A 17,624-nucleotide genomic window follows, 5' to 3' on the forward strand; every position below is an offset into this window, starting at 1 on the left:
CTAGTTTTCCACCATCTAACATTTAATGTTTCTCTGATTTGGAATAATACAATTATTTTCCTCTGTACAATTTGTAAATAAATTTTAATGGCAATTAACAGACAAAAATCAAGATTAACAAAAAAGTGAAACAATGTCCGACCCATTTATTTCCTCTATGTATTATTAAAACAAAAAAATAATATCATTTCTATTATTGGATACAAAAATTCAAAAATATAAAATTTTCAAGTAAACACTAGTTCTTTTTATAAAACAACATTACTTTTGAATACTCGTATTATTTTTTTCAACTTATTTACGTTTTAAAATAAATTTTAATAAAGTTGATTTTAATGGAGATTTAAATATTTAAAAAAGTAAAATATAGTGGAGCACATAAGGGCGCACTCCTAGGAGAAAAGTTTTGGATTCGTCTTTTTATATAGTTCCGTTCGAAAATCGTTCTTGAATAAGAATCAAGAGTTTTCCGAACCGAAAATTTGGTCTATTTTTCAAAATTAATTTTCTTTTTCAAATGTCAATTTTTTGAAGTATGTAAAACTGTTCAAAGCTAGGTTTTTGAGGATTTTAAGTTCACCGTTTCCGAGATATTACCAAAAGCTGAAATATAATGCTAAAAAAGTAAATTTTTTAGTATATCAAAATCCTAAAATTGTCTTTGAACTTCTTTTTAACCCCCGAACCAAAGAGGAGGAGTGTTATAAGTTTGATCGCTATGTGTGTGTATGTGTAAGTGTCTGTCTGTCTGTCTATCTGTGGTATCGTAGCTACTAAACGAATGTACAGATTTTAGTTTTTGTTTGTTTGCTTGAAAGATAATTTAATGAACAATGTTCTTAGCTATTTTTTTAAGCAAATGGGGTTAATTTAGAGAGAGCTACAAAGAAAAAAACCGCAGTTGCCGGTGGTTTTTTTAATTTTGTAAATGAGTACCTACCCTTTTAGAAAATTTCAAAAATTCGAGAAAAACTTTTTGTCTAATTTACTTTTAGTTCTTTTTTTTTTTTTTTAAATATTCTACATTTTACAATTTTTTAACCGATGAAATAACAAAAAATCGAGTGCTAGCAACCTGATTTAGTTTTAAAATTTTAAATATCTATTTATTTTTAAATTTTCCACGTGTAATATTAATTTTTATTATAATTTTAATTATTGAGTTTTAAAGTGTAAAATTTTATCGGTTATTTATGTCAATTTTCAAACTAAAAATAGGATTTCTATTTATAAATTATAGAAATAATAATAAGATTTGTACGATACCAAACACTTTTAGATCACCATCTGTATATGCAAATTTTTTGGCAGTTAAAACATAATTCGTTAGTTGTTTTGGTATCGTTATTATAAGAGTTGATATTATTTAGTGTACATAAGTTGTAGAAATGAAACGACGTGGCCATCGTCTCTTATTCTTCTTCATCAACTTTTAATAGTAGTTGTGGTATAAAACGAGCGTCTCGACGACATTCAGTCACATCACACTCACATATGGTTATGACGTCAAAACACCACACGCCAAGTATTTTCAGCACACACATACACACGTTTTGAAGAAACACTTTACTTCATAACAATTTCCATCATCTTGAGCGAAGATCTCAATAGTTGCAACACAGATTACTGTCAAGACATTTTCAAGTGTCTAGCTTTTATTGTAAGCTTTTTTTTGTCCTTTTCTTCCTTGTTCTTAGTGTGAAGTGTAAAGTGTTTGTTTTTTAAGAGAATGTGAAAGGAAATCAATTAAAGATAAAATCTTTCAAAATGTCATCACGACATCAAAATCAATCGAAATCTGATTGGTTGCTTCGTGCAAAACATACAAGTTTCGATGATTCGTATTTGTTATCCGAACCGCAAATAAATAACAATAACAACACGCAAACGCTAAAACGTTCGAAACTATCATCGGACTCAGTTTTTAATCGTGCAAAGTCAACCTTAACAACAATCGGTGATGTTTGGAAAACTAAACCACAAGTGAATAATTCAGTGAATAATAATGAAGTGAAAAAACCTAAAACTAAAAAACAATTAACTTTGGATTATTTTTTAAAACCGAAAAAATCCACAACGAAAAATCACGTAGTGGAAAAATTAGTTATAACACCGAATCAATTATTTGGAACGGAACAAAATCCAACCAAAAAAATCTTACAACACCAACAATCAATGGATTTATCAATGATCAACGGAACTTCAGATCATGGCCCAAATTTAGTTTCTATACAGAAAACTCGACCATCAACAATTGCAGTTTTCCCTTCGGAACGTTCTAAGACATTGTTAGATATCCCCGAAACGGATCGTCCTCGAAAAAAATTATCATTTCGTGAACCTGAAATAATGGGGTATAGTTTTCAAAAGAATGAAACATTACCTCGAAGGAGTGGGCAATCTGATAAAAGTGAATTGTTTCGTAGTGTTAGTGCTGTTATTCGAAGCGGTGATAGTTACGAAGATTTAGACCTTGAGGTAAATAACCCCGTTTGTTTTTTAAGCAAAGACTAAACAAAATTTTTAACATCCCTGACCTTCACAATAGCGTGTACTAATCAATGTGTGTTGTCCCTATCGTATTTTAATTCGGGTGTGTAGGTGTGCATTTTATGTAGCTATCAATAGGTTATTGGCATCAATTTATTGATATTGGAAACAATTTATTGCAAGATAATAAAAACAGATATTGCAACAAAATTATTATTTGATTATTTTTATTAAAATCGAAAATGAATTTTTGATTGCAGTATTAAATTTTACAATATGTGTATATGTTTCCTGAAACTTCGAAAGTAATTTTAATTCGTGTATTATTTATATTAAAAATTAATGATCATCATATGGCCACAATATTTTAGTTAAAACGAATCTGGAAATGTGCATCTTTTTGACAAATAAAATTTATAACGTTTATTAATATATTCAGTCGATATTATAAGTAGTATTTTATATACTTTTGATGACATTAATATTTCCGTTATGCAAAATTTGCAGAAGGCATTTTTTGTTTATTGGGAATATCAAATTTGACCTCAATATTTTTCGATTATGTATTTACTATAATACAATAATAAAGTAAAATTTCAAATTTGTCCTGATGTCTAGAACAATGTAGTGTCATAATCAGTATGAATTAACTAATCATAATTATTCTCCTGAGGGATAAGCGTAGTACAGTGAAAGATGCTAAAAAAATTGGCTGATTAAGGAAAATGAAATAAACCGCTCACTTTTTGTTGAAACCTGGTGGAATATGTTTTTTAGTTAGGTGTCGAATATCATTCTTAAATCATGAATTACGTATGCAGAAATGTTTCTATTTGTTAATAAACAATATATTGTTAGTTAAATGAATTGTTCCATGTAATGTTGACTTCAAAAAATTAATAAATAGACAACTTGTATTACGTATATGTTATAATCCTTACTAAGATTATAAATGCGAAAATATCTCTATTTGTCTGTGTGTTACACAATCACGCATAAACTACTGATCCGATTTAAATGAAATTTGGTACAGAGCTAGTCTAGAGCCTGAGAAAGTACACAGGGTAGGCTTTCTAATGTGAAGGTCTATAAGTGGTTGAAATAAGGGATGAAAATTTGTGTGGAACTTATATGTCATTTTTAAAGCTAGAAGCTTGAAACTTAGTTTTTAGGCTTTTATAAATAAATATGACATTCAAAGTTTGTGAAAATTTTACCTTAAAGGGGGTAAAAATGGGGGATGGAAGTTTTTATGTGATGGCGTTGACAAAAAAGTTTAATCTTCGTATTTAAAATAGAAATTGCCAAGTGAAGCGGGTAGTTCACAGCTGGGATATGTATACAAAATTTTCGATTATTTGTCAAACATCCAGTTATGGAAAACACTATCTTATTTATGCATGTATAACTTATATGTAATGCAAGTTGCACTATTTATTAATTTTATAAGTCGATATGAATTGTTTATTAACAAATAGAATCATTTTCGTAATTAACTCATGCTTTACAAATGATATTTGACTCCTAAGAAACACGTATCACCAGATTTTACCAACAAGTGAGTGGTTTATTTCATTTCCTTAATCTGTTACACCTTTGTCAAAAAAAAACTCAAACTCAAATAAAAACTTAACTTTCCGCAAACTTTTTGAACACTGGAGTGTTTTGCGACAGTTGAAAAACCCATATTTGATTATTATTATTATCTAGCCATCGCAAAACACGCTAGTCTTCAAAAAGTTTTCGAAAAGTTAAGTTATTATTTGAGTTTGAGTTTTGTTTTTGTTTGTCCGTTTAGTGGAAAACCGGCATAATGTTAATCGTTGCTAACTTGGTGATATTTTCAAATACAATATAACTCTTTTGGTCCTGTCTTTCAGGCACTCGATATGGTCATTCCACTTCCCATTATAGGACAATTTAACTCCTAGATATTTAAAATCATTGGGTTTATTAAAAGCTAGAAATGGGCTTAATAAAACCAATGCCGATGAAATCTTTGAAAAATCATCTAAATTTGTTTAAATTTTCCATCTAAACAAATAAAATGCTCATTTTCTTCAATTATTGCTAACCGAAAATATTACTGGGAGCTCATATCGGAAAAACGTCGATAATAAAATGAAAACTTTTATTCGAAACTATTTTTTATTTATTTATAACAATGCTGTTGCATAACGAATATACAATTGAAAACTATTCAGAAATTATTTATGTAGATTTGTAAGTAACGAGCTAAAGTTTTCCAATAATAAACACTGTCTATCCTTGTATAAAATCTTATTAATAAATAATAATATATATAATACGAATTAAAGTTGTCTGTCTGATCACTGAGATCAACATTATATTATGATTTAAAATGTTTAAAATACACGCACGCATGACAGAAGGTTGTTACGGTTGATATGTCAAAATTTACGTTTTATTTTACGACAAGACAAATGAGTTAAACAGTGGCGGATATATGTATTATTTCTAAAAACAATATAATTGACCTGGGTACACTTGGAGGTAGTTGAAAAGTATATAAATTTTGACTGGAATGAGAGAATATTTCGAGATTTCTGACACTACCAGTTTATCGTTTCAGATATTATCGTTTCACAAATGACCAAAGGAATAAGGAAACATGTACAGATGTGTTCGAAAATATGAAAATAGATACCGAGAAGAATGAAGTATCCGATTCTATTACTATCTTACGGTTTAACAGCTTTAGGACTGTATTTTAAAGCAGTTATAATATCTAACTAAAGTTGTAGAGTTGTGTATGTGTATGCTGTATATATTTAAGATAATTGGGTCATTTAAGCAAAATCTTAAGAAATCTTCAAAAAGTTTATTTTATAAGTAACTAGCTCGATCCGTGCCGAATTCCGCACTCATGCACTCAGCCTCTGGAAATAATTGAGGAGCTGATAAATGAAATGGGTCCTATGGCCTAAATGTGTCTCTCGTGCACAGCCAATACAACTTAACCTAACCTAACCTAATCTAACCTATCGTGTTGCCATACACAGCAACACGATAGATTAGGAAACGCAAGCACAGTTTCTTTAAAAACACAGATGGGAAATAAGTCTTCAGTCGTAATTTATTGACTAAGATATCATCTTAAGGTTTATGAACGCTGTCAGATTTTGTCGACTATCTTTATCCTTATGAAATAACCTCTTCCGCGCAGTTTGTTGAACTGTAATTTATTGGTGAAGCTATCACCTTCAGGCTTATGAACACTCTCGGATTTCGATTACTATCTTTTTCCTAGTTTAATAACCTCTTCCGCGCAGTCTATTGAATTGTTGTCCATTATTGAAGCTGTTACCTTAAGGCTTATGAACACTCTCGGATTTCGTCGTCTATCCTGCTCCTGTGACTAACGTGGTTAACTGAGACTGCCTATGTAACGGAATACTAATTCGATGCATATTTCTCACACTGAGAAGACTCAAGCAACTAATTGTAAAATTGAAGTGTAGTAGATTTTATTATACTACAGTCTCCGTCGGATGGTGCAAATTCCGGAATGTGGCACTTGCATAGATGATTAATTTTCTATGTTCAAACTATTTAATTTTGTAATTTCTCTACAACTTCGCTACTGAATTCAAATAGAATAATAAAATAAACTAATTCTCATAAAATTATAATAAATATTTTTATAAATGAAAAATATTATATTAACAACTATAAATATTAAATACGATATGGTAGGATCATCAGATCGGCACTAAGTCTAATCGATGATGGTGGTACAAATTTAAAATATAATCCAATTTGTTATATTCTATTCAGATCGGTATTACGTATTATAGACTCTCACTCGCTCGTTTATTATCTTATTATAATAAAAAAGATACTTTTTGATTTTGTTTTGATACTAAATCTATTATTTGGCAAAGAATCAGGGTCTCGTGATGTGTCTATATTTACTAAATTATTTTTTATGTACAATTTTATTTTTTGTAATTATTTTAACTATTTTGTTATTTGTGTTAAAATATTTAATTAGCGTAAAAATACTTTTCTATTGTTATGTCGAGTGAAATGTAAAAATTTTAACGTTGTGTCCACGCCTGTTGATAATATTTTTAGATTGATTATGGAGTCTTTTATTTTCCTGAAAGTAATAATCATTTAGTGATGACAGAAGGATAGTAGTAATAAATAATATAATAACAATTTTAATGGTGGAAATTTATTGATTTTCACATTATAAATTTTTATTGCACTTTTATTAAACATGATGGTTTTATAAGTATCTAACTTTTTAAAATATCATATAAAAAAATCTTGATGTGTTTTTTTTGTCGCGCGATAACTCCCGAATTTTAATTGACAGTCAGACTATACAAAGAATCGAACCACTTAGATTTCCATTCAGATTAGAATTAGCCTCCTCTGAAGATTAAAAAATTCCCGTTAGGTGGCGGCAGCACCAGTGGGGAGGATTTAAATTCTGTCAAACGGAAACATCAAAGGAATTTGTATGTACCCTCTCCCCCCTAGTGCTGCCATCTAGCGGAGTTTTTTATTCTTCAGGATAAAAAAGCTAATTTATCAATATTTATTAATAAAATGCAAATATTCATCAAGCTAACTTGTAAATTTTAAATCAGCATTTTTTCTATATTTACTGTGCTTTGTATACACAAACATACAAATAGAATAGACACGAAGAGGCTACATATAATTTGTGTCACTCACATAGAATAGGAGTGACGGTGTTGATTACGTCCTAGACCGGATAACTAGAGGACCTGCGTTCAATTATTTGTTCAAATGAAAATACATAATAGGCGTTTTCCAATGAAGTGTACAGTTTCAGCCTCATATGTGAAGTGATATAATGTGTTGAGATAGAAAAAGCTATTAAAAGTATCATGTATGAGGAACTTTGATCTATAGAAAGTTCTCAAAACAGTAAATACAGTGCTGAGAAACTCACTATTTATATATTCATTTTTGTTACCACATTTTATATTTTATGCATATATAAAATTCTTCTGACCTAGATTTGATCCAACCCAATTAAAAATTTTGTTTAGAGAGAGCATAAATTTATTAAAAACTACATGTAGCCAAATTGTCAAAAACTTACTTGCATCATAATACGTAGCCAAATTTGTTTAACCCCGCTCTCAGTTCAGTTATCAATTCGCAATTTTATTATTTAAAAATTTGCAAAATGTTAATATTACATTTGAGTTTTGTTTCCTTTAGCTACGCTACACATGTACGTTTTAATTAAATCAACGTTGGTTTCAATGAACGTTAATTTAAACAAAACGTGTTTTGAAATTGGCATCCTTGTGAAAAGCTCTTTTTAACACAATATAATGCTCGTGTGATCTCAGCCTCAAAATCAGATTCAGTTGTATTATAACGAAAAATTTGTAAAAGAATAAAAAAGTATGAGTCTTATCTTATCTGAAAATTGATTTTTTTTTAAATATTATAAAAACCGAAGTATCTAATTAACTAGCATTAGAATGGCTTAGACCATGTTTGATATGCAAGTAAAGAAACTATAGTTCGAATACGATGGATACAAGCTTTTATTTACCAGAAGTCTTTAATATCATTTTCCTAGAATTAAATATATTAATTTATAGGTTGTAGTAAGTATACGTTTTTGTAAAGTATAATAAATTATAAAATTTATTTTATACTTTTTATGTAAATGACTCGAATACGATATCCATTAATTTAATTAACTGTCACTTGCAATGCAAATATACAAAATTAGCTTGGTTCGTAGTCGTGCGCTTTTAATTTTTGTTGTTTCTTTTTCTTATTAATGTTATATTTGTTTTAAAATGTATGGGAAAGTGTAGTACTTAGATCAAAAATTATATTTATGTGTTTTTTTAAAGCCATGTATTATAATATCAAAATGGAAATTATATTTGTAATAGAGTTGCGAAAACTCAATAATAGAGTTGAGAAAAAATAGTGCTTTTCACGACACTTTATATTTTATTTGTAGAATTTAAATATTAACAATCGATAAAAATGTCTAAAACGTAGTGTACAAATGTGTGAAACGTAGGGTATGTTAACCTTGGTGCAATATCATAATGTACCATAGTTCACACTCAAATATACTTAGAACCACCCCAATTAAACTTTGAACATTCAGTATAAAGAATCAACTATGAACTTAAAAAAACAAAAAAAATTTATAAATAAAACAATGTTTCAAATAAAGACAGACACTACAGCAAACGTTTTTTTTTTTAATTTTATTATTAAATTACGAAATGAAGATCAGAACAAATAAACAATCTTCCAACAAAAAGATGAATAAGAAAATAATAGTTAATTAATTCTGATTGACTATGTGCAAATGTTTATTCAAAAATTAAAACTGATTATTATTTTTTACTGATGAATGTTTTTCAAATACTTAACTCATGTTTTTTTGATCTTAGATGGCCTGTCTTAGATACTCTAAAATTTGTTTTATTTTATTTCAGATTTAGATTATCGAATGTAGGTATTGAATGTATCTATCAATGAGCTAACCTTCAAAATAAAAATAATTTTTGTCATTCATACATTTTCCTAACATCAGCCTCATTTTATGAATTTTTTTGTTTCAATAAACGATTCATTCTTAGAATATCAAAATTCATTGAAATTGTTAAATAGTATTATTTTTATTTTTGAAGGACGTTACTTGATTCTTCTTTGAAATTTATGCCTAATTGTTTTGAATCTCTATCTCTATATATTATAAATGCAAAAGTAAGGATGCTTGTTTGTTTGTTACGCTTTCACACTAAAACTAGCGAATGGTTTTTAATGAAACTGTACAGCAATATAGCTCATATTTCAGAATAACACATGAGCTATAATTTATAAAGATATATTTAAAAAAATTAAATAAAATTTAATCTGACATTTACTATTTTAAATTTTTACAGAAATCTGTAATTTATGGTTCAAAATGATGATTATAGGTGGAACATCAATTTGAACCATAAATTAAAGTATTCTGTAAAAATTTCAAATACTAATGCCACAAACCATTCATGGCCAATTTTTCTGATATACTCAATGAATTATGACTATTTTACATTTGAAAAAATTGAAATCTGTGCACATCAAGAGAGGTGGAAGCTATAAAGCGGTGTTATTCACTTTTAAGCCCAGTGAATCGGGCGGATATCAGGCTAGTTTATTTATAAAATCGAATCGAATTTATAAAATTCGAAATATGTGGTATGTTTATCCTCAGAAATTATTCACTCGGTGGTAACACTGAGCTTTCTCGAATACTCACAATATCATTCTGAACGTATTGGCAATAATTGATTAAAAATTTTAATAAACAATACTTTTGGAATGGCATGAATATTCGGAAAATGTCACTGCCAAGCTTTTGAAAAAAATCTAGTAAGCTAATTGGATGCAATTTTCTACTAGTTTCTTTTTTGGTAACGAGGACGCGCTAAGTTAATTTTGACAGTACTGCTTTTCGACTTTGTTCCTTAATTTTACTACATACCTACAAAATAAATGTAAATAATGAACACTCACACCGAATGATTGCCATTTTGTTCAGAAGGGCTCTTATCGGCTAAACGCATCCAATGTAAACTAACCGATGGGATGTTTTTTTGACCAAGAAGATGGAAAAAATTAAAAAAATGCCTCCAGTGTTTACTTTAAATTTGATAATTTTGGCAAAAAATGACTCTTGTTGACATTTGGCTATCAAATTTAATTGTTATAACTCTTTCCTCTCTAAATATATCTGAGTTTGAAATATTCTTATTCACAAATTCCTATCCCTATATATCTATTATAAATGTGAAAGTAAGGATGTTTGCTTGTTTGTTTGTTACTCTTTCACGCAAAAACTGAATGGATTTGAATGAAACTCTACAGTAATGTAGCTTATACATCAGAGTAACGCACGAGCAATAATTTATAAAGATACATTAAAAAAATTCCAATGTCATTTTACTACGCTATCTATGAGTATCACAATTTATGACCATATTTTCTGATATACTCAATGAATTATGACTTATTTTACATTTTACAAAATGGAAAACTGTACATATATTTTACCTGTGTAAAACAATTCCTACCCCCATTTCGAGTGTAATGAAGGTGGATAAGTGAGAGCAAGGGAGGTGAAGGCGAAACTAAAACTTACATTTGTCATAACTATTATGCAACTATTATATGGCGTATGTGACCTTTCTTTTCTACTATTTTCTAAAAAATTATATGGCGTTCACACTAAATTTTTTGTGATTGATTTTAAAAAAACTTATAGGAAAAAATATAAACATAATTAAATTATATTTAATTGATTTCATAAAAGTTATTATAAATAAATAATTCATTAATATTAATATTTTTGTATACAGAATCAAGCAATGCGTGTTGTACGAACGGTTGGACAAGCATTTGAAGTGTGCCATAAATTATCTATAGAGGAAGTATCATTGCCAGAATCTGAACAAAAACAACAGCAGCAGAATCGAACAACAAAATTAGAAAATGAGAGTAACGATGGTGACAATGATCCTAGTCATTGTAACACAGATGCAGCATCAACGATAAATGACCAACATAGTGATAAAATTAGTGATCAAAACAGTATTCATAAAAAAGGTAAGAACCTGATTTTTTTCTAAATTTAATTTTTTATCGCACACTCGTTGTGAGATGTGGGGTTTCGTTGAATAGAGCGAAATAAAAGTTTTCCAATAATTTTCCTTTTCAAGTAAATAAATCTGCTAAATACCTTAAATATTGTGAGATTTAGAACAAAACTCACATTTTATTATTTAGGGAAATCATCCCATTGGGGTGTATATCATCTCAAAAACACACTTCACCTGAAGCCAGGTTACGAATCCGGGGGTTGTCTATACCATAAAATTCAAGGGGATTTTTAATTTTAGAATTATTTGCAGATCTTTGAACTTCTATCAGAGCAAAATAACATCCCCAAATTGCAGTATTGTGGGGAAATAATTTTTGTTTAAAAATTCACCAATAAAAATGTTTATTTTGGAAATGTTCGTTCTTAGTTTAAAGTAGTTCTTATAGTTTCGAGATCAAAGCGATAAAATTTATTTAAAAAAAAACTGAAATTTAAAAATTTGGAGGAACTGGGATTTGAACCCAGGACTTTCAGCATGCGAAGCAGACACTCTACCACTGACTTACACCCCCTTGTTGTTAGAATTGTTCATTGTTCAAAACTATTTAATATAATTACGAAAAAATTTATGAATTTCTTCAACTCCCGACAAAGCACTTGTACTACTATGACTTATATTTTAACATAACTATTATTTTACAAACAAATCAATCCGAAATTTCCGCTAATATCTCATACTTGCACTATTAATCGCAAATAATTAAATACCTTCACCTTAAATACCTGGCGAATAAATTATTTTTAAAATTTTTGAATAACAAATAATTATTGTTAAAATTTAATTGACTTTTATTCTAATTATAACATTCGAAGAGTTATATTTATAATTTATTGCTTTGCATTTGGAACAATATTCAAATAAACCACAAACGAGAAAAAATGCGTTACGCATAATATACGTATGACGTCAAATGATTTTATTCGATTTTATTTCAACTCGAATTACACTCATAAATTTATAGCGAATCTAATTGGATTTTCTTTTCATTAAATATACGATTTATTTACCTACACCTGGTTTTATTAGTTTATTAATAGTTGAAATGAATCAACATTATTTCAACCCTTTCAGTGGCTCCCAAATGACCATAACATTTTATTTCACATTTATTTCTTCACCTTTGTTGCCTTTTCGAACAATTCTTTATATTTTGTTTTCTATTCGCAATATTGTTTTCTAATAGTTAACTCATCATCATCTTCGTTTTCTTCTTTTAAGATGCTGGGAAGTAGTGGTCTCTTTATAATAGGTATAGAAAGAAGTACAGGATGTCTTTTTTTAGTAGACATATGCTTGAAAATCGAAAATAACTTTTATCGATAAAAATTTTTCAAGCGAAAAATGTTGGATGTGTAGGCACACATCTTACGCATACATTAAACTTGACCTAGTTTTTCAAGCTCACTCTGTTCCATAACTGGTAATCCATATATGAACACTTTAAATTAGAAAGTTTTTTTGATTAAAAAAAGTAACATTTTTTCGAATTCTATGCCGGTATAAGATGTGTTCTTTTGACACAAACATTTTTCACACCCTGTATATTTTTCGATTATCTTGATATTTTTCCTCAAGCTTACAAATCTTCTATGGTCGCAAAAAGATCCGAAAATGTTAAAAAACTAGTTTTGTATCTACCTAAGACCTTAAAATATAAAATACAACGTTGAAATCATTTAAAAATTCAATTAAAATATGAATCGTAATTTTATGAGATGAGATTTAGACATAATTTTCATAGTGTGAAAATTGTTTTTCGGGGATAGACCTTGAATTGTACAACAGAAAAGTATTTAATAAATTATGATTATCATAACTAATTATATTAAAATTTTCATGAATTTTAATTTGATTTGAAGAAATAATATAATAAAATTATATACGGAACAATTTTTTGGCATTGAGATCTAATTTTTAGTCAAGTACGTAGCCATTGTAATCATTATTGACACATTTTTTGATTTTATTTCGTGAAGGAAAAATTAGTTTTATGTTAATTTTTACTCTTGGATAAATTAAATTTGAACTATGCATACAGTTGAGCTTTACTTCTACTTCTTTCTGATTTATCAAAATCTTTGATTAAAAAAAAATCCGAAAATCGTATTTAATTAAGGAGATATGCAATGATTGAATAATACTAGAGATTTCAATAAAACTTACATTTTTTTATTAACAAAGTTTCCAAAAATCACAAAAAATTCCTAGGTCACCGGGCTTTTTATTATTATTTTATCATTCAAAGTTGGTTGAAAAAATGATGAATCATAAAGGTTATCCTTTTTAATTGGATATTTCTATATCAAAAAATCTAGAGAGTGTTATAAAAAACGATATAAAATATTCAGACAATCTTTTAGTTTATAATAATACCATAAGAAAATAAGATTGCCGATGATTTTAACAAACAAAATTTTAATTTAATTATGAGCTTATCGAAGATACATCATTTAATGAACAAAGACGACTATAGTTTGAGTATTGATGATTGAAGAGAGATATCTATATTATCAAATTTATACAATAATTATATATTATTGTAAAGCCAAAAATAACTCATTCACATTCCTTCCATATGTGTCCGGTTAGTATACGTCTACATATTCTGAACATATTTTGATTATGCGTCCCTGTTTTAGAAGACACTATAATAATTTTAAAATCTGTTGATTCGAAAACAAAAACACAACAAAGTATTTAATTTTTCAGTGAATATTATTTATTTTATTTTTGGAATATAATTAGTTTGAATATAATAATAATAAATTCACGTTTTTTGAATCCTGTAATATGTTATTTGGTGGACGCTAAACAACCGACACGGACGAGACAGTCACACGGACGAGACATTTAATTATAATTATTATTTTGTGTAGGATTCATTATTAGTTAATTAATAATTCATTCTACAATAAATATTTCATATCGGTGATAAATTTTATTAAAATTTTTTTAATTACTTGATGTAAAATGTTCATTGCAACAAATGAATCATTTGTTTGCAATTTACATACTTATAGGAAAAAGTAAACTGTATGTCAAATTCAAGATTTGTTACTTTCGACTAGTGCTGAACTTAGGGTTTTCAACCTAGAAATTAATTCCTTCCATTCATTCGGCAGCACAACCTCAACTCAGAAGGCTGCACATTTCACAACCTAAATCGGCAAACCGTTAAATTTTTTCCCCAAGTGCGAGGGTTTCAATATATAGGTACGCCACTTTGTTGCTAGAAAAGATATTGTCTGTATATAAGTCTTTAAGAAAGCTTTAAGATCCTCTATTCAATTAAAATACATTACGCTTTCCTGCAAAACGCTTTATTTATAGGCAATTTTATCACAGATATGATATACAAATTACATAATGAACAAAATTAAATCTTAATATTATTTCTCTAGCCTGTTTTTTCATAAGTTCGGATTCTTTCGTCTCGATTATCTCCCAAACCAGTTATGACATAAACACGGGCTGGTCTTATCGACGCGTAATCGCGTATTTAAGAACTGAAAGAGTTTTCAGCAGAATTAGTAGAGCCGTTTTTTAATGGTAATACAAAAACTGGAACAAAATTAATAAACAGAATTTGAAAAGTGAATAAAACACATCATTTATCTATGGAGATAATGATCGTTCCAACTGCAGTACATGTTTGAAGAATATTCTATGAAAGCTAACAAGGACTGTTTACTACAGGGGTCGCACAAAGAGCATAGGATAGAGGAGAAGCAGCCCATATGAGCTAATGTAAAATCGTAGTATACGAGTTTCAGCGCCTCTACCGAGTCAGGCTTTCAAACTTAATAGTTAATAGTCACCCCCGCAAAGTAGTTAAACTTAATAGCCATACCCGCAAAGGCCGACAAACTTAATAGTTGATCGCCTCAGACTCCAGATGTCACTTATAATTATACTTCTGCTTCTTGTCTATCCTATAGTCTTTGGGGTCGCACTCACACGACTTCAGTACCACACCGACCGTGTACTGCCACATAAATAAATCCGCCTTTAATTTCCAGTAAACAAAAAAATTTAATTACCACTTATAGAAACATAAAAAACTGAATAAATAAATTTTAATAAACGATTTTTTTTTCGATGACGATTTTTATGTTGTCAATTGATTTTTTGACAAATCATCACATCTCAAAATTTACGAGAACACTCTTAATAAAAACACACAATATTTGTCTATGTGTATGTGAACAACTTTAACAACTTGCACAACATATTTAAAATTTTTCAATTTACGTCATACAAAAGTGTCATATCGTTGGCATCAAAACCAATATTTTTGGGGTGTTACCAAAAAAAGTATAATGCAACCATATTGCATGAAAATATTTCATTTAAAACGTGAACATTTTTGTTCTTTCTTAATTTTATTTAATTAGTTGAAACGAAAAGTTTTGTTTTATTTTTTAATTTATCATTTAATTAAAATGATTTTCCTTTTTTAAATGTTCCTCGTTTTGTTTTTATTTAATGCTTTAAAAATGTTTATAAATACTAATTATTATTCAGGATATCCATCCTAAAGACCATGAATTTTATAGAACTTTTAACAAGTCTTTGAAAATTAAAAAAAAAATTATCATCGGACGATATATTTGTTCCTATTTGTTTATATCTCACCTCCAAAACTATTCTTCGATTCCAAGTTTCGAACCAAAAAATCAATATTCCCTGTTTGGCAACGCTAAGAGAACAAAATATATTCATTTCAGCATCCAACAGTGTAGGAGCGAAGTAAGTTAATTTTATAGAAAAATACTTCCAATTAAAATTTCTTGGCATAATTTTAGAAGCCAATTTGATATGGGGAAAGCACTGCCAAGAACTTGGTAATAAATTTTAAGCTGAAATCCTCCCTTCGACATGAGTCGTTGATGATGATATATTATGCTTTTGTTTATTCAAGAATTAAAGGAATCATATCTTGGGGTGGCTCACATTACACCCAAGACGTATTAATAATTCAAAAAAGAATTGTAAGGCTGATAGCTAAAGTAAAACAGCAGGTATCCTGTAAATCCTTTTTCCACAAATTTTGAATTCTGCCTTTACGTATGTATCTTAGAATGTCTATTATTATTATTTGGGAAAACTCAAAAATTGCGGTTTTTAAAGCTCTTCCCTCTCCATATACGTCGGGATTATCTAAAAACAAGTTGTAAAGGTAACGGTAGATACAATTTTTTTACAGAATTCACTACTTTTCTAGGAGAACTAATGCGGTCAGAATTAATTTTCCCTGATGCCGTATTTAGCCAAAAATATTTGTTTTTAAAATTGTATTCCCTAGCGGTTAAGCATTACCAGCGAAATTCCGAAAAAACCCGTCTAAAACTAGAAGTATCGATTGTAGTTCTGGTGGTGTACAGTTGTACAGTTACGGCACGAGATTTCCACGATTTTTTATCGCCGTTTCCGTGGAATATTGCCGGTGTGCTCACGGAATATGAGTAGAGTTTTGATGGTGTTCTAACGAACTTTCTTGTTCGCTCTTATGGTGTTTTCTAAACGATTCTATAATTTTCTATAAACAGTACTTAAACTACGTAATCCCTAATAGCTTGTCAAATACTTCACCAAAAACCCCGCGAGAACACCGGCAATATTCCATGAAAACGTCGATAAAACGCTGTAGGAGTCTCAAATCGCAACTGCTCACAATATTCCGCATTTCTGTCACCTAAACTCCATCCACACTCCGTGAAAACTCTTCAAAAGAGAACTCCACAGAAATTAACGAGTCATCCAAATCGCTGGTGTTATTTTATAAAGTGAAGGGTCAACCCTGTTCCTTAATATAGCTCAGGGTTTTCAAACATGAACTTTTTTGTAATTTTTTTTTTTTTAATTATCCTATGTCTACGATACTTTCAAAACTTCAGAAAAACAAGATACAAACAGATAAACCGAATGAAAAGTTTGAGTAATAAAAACTAATATTAATTTAAAAAAATTGTTTTAACGATGTACGATAAAATAAAAAATTAAATTTTGTTTGAGAAAAAGTTTTTATTTTATATTTTATTTTAGCTTTTTTTTGCTAAAATAATTAGTTATGAGATCTGTATTCAACTCATGTACACAAATAATACATCATATTATTCTTGAAATGTTTTTATTATATAAATATATATTTTGTTTCTAACTATTAAATTAGCCAGGGATGGAGCATAGGAATATTTTTGAGGTCGGAGAATAAAAAATCTACTGTCAATCAAGCTTTCTACGAGAATGTTTTAAGATAAATTGTTCGGTATTTTTAGTATTTTGTTTGTATTTAAATTGCAAAAACATTCATTTATTACATAGAGGTAATATTTTAATGTGAATTATTTGATATTTTCAGTGTTTTGTACTCAAATTGCAAAAACATTCATTTATAAGCTAGACATGTATTTTATGTTTGTTAGTAATGGAATTTTTCAA

General features: G+C 28.7%; 1 protein-coding gene across 5 annotated transcripts in view; it reads left to right on the forward strand.

The window, feature by feature from the left end:
- The window catches only part of LOC123295446 (lysine-specific demethylase lid-like), a 110,665-nt gene that overhangs the window by 67,049 nt on the left and 25,992 nt on the right, over positions 1-17,624 (forward strand). For 2 of the 5 annotated variants that reach the window (XM_044876805.1, XM_044876806.1), the window contains exon 5: positions 10,881-11,127. In XM_044876805.1, the coding sequence (XP_044732740.1) occupies positions 10,881-11,127 (247 nt within the window). Of the gene's footprint in view, positions 1-1,438; positions 2,479-10,880; positions 11,128-17,624 lie in introns of those variants that run through there. The other 3 variants (XM_044876804.1, XM_044876808.1, XM_044876809.1) reach the window with 3 other exon arrangements.

This window comes from Chrysoperla carnea, chromosome 3 (genome assembly GCF_905475395.1).
Source record: "Chrysoperla carnea chromosome 3, inChrCarn1.1, whole genome shotgun sequence".
NCBI lineage: Eukaryota > Metazoa > Arthropoda > Insecta > Neuroptera > Chrysopidae > Chrysoperla > Chrysoperla carnea.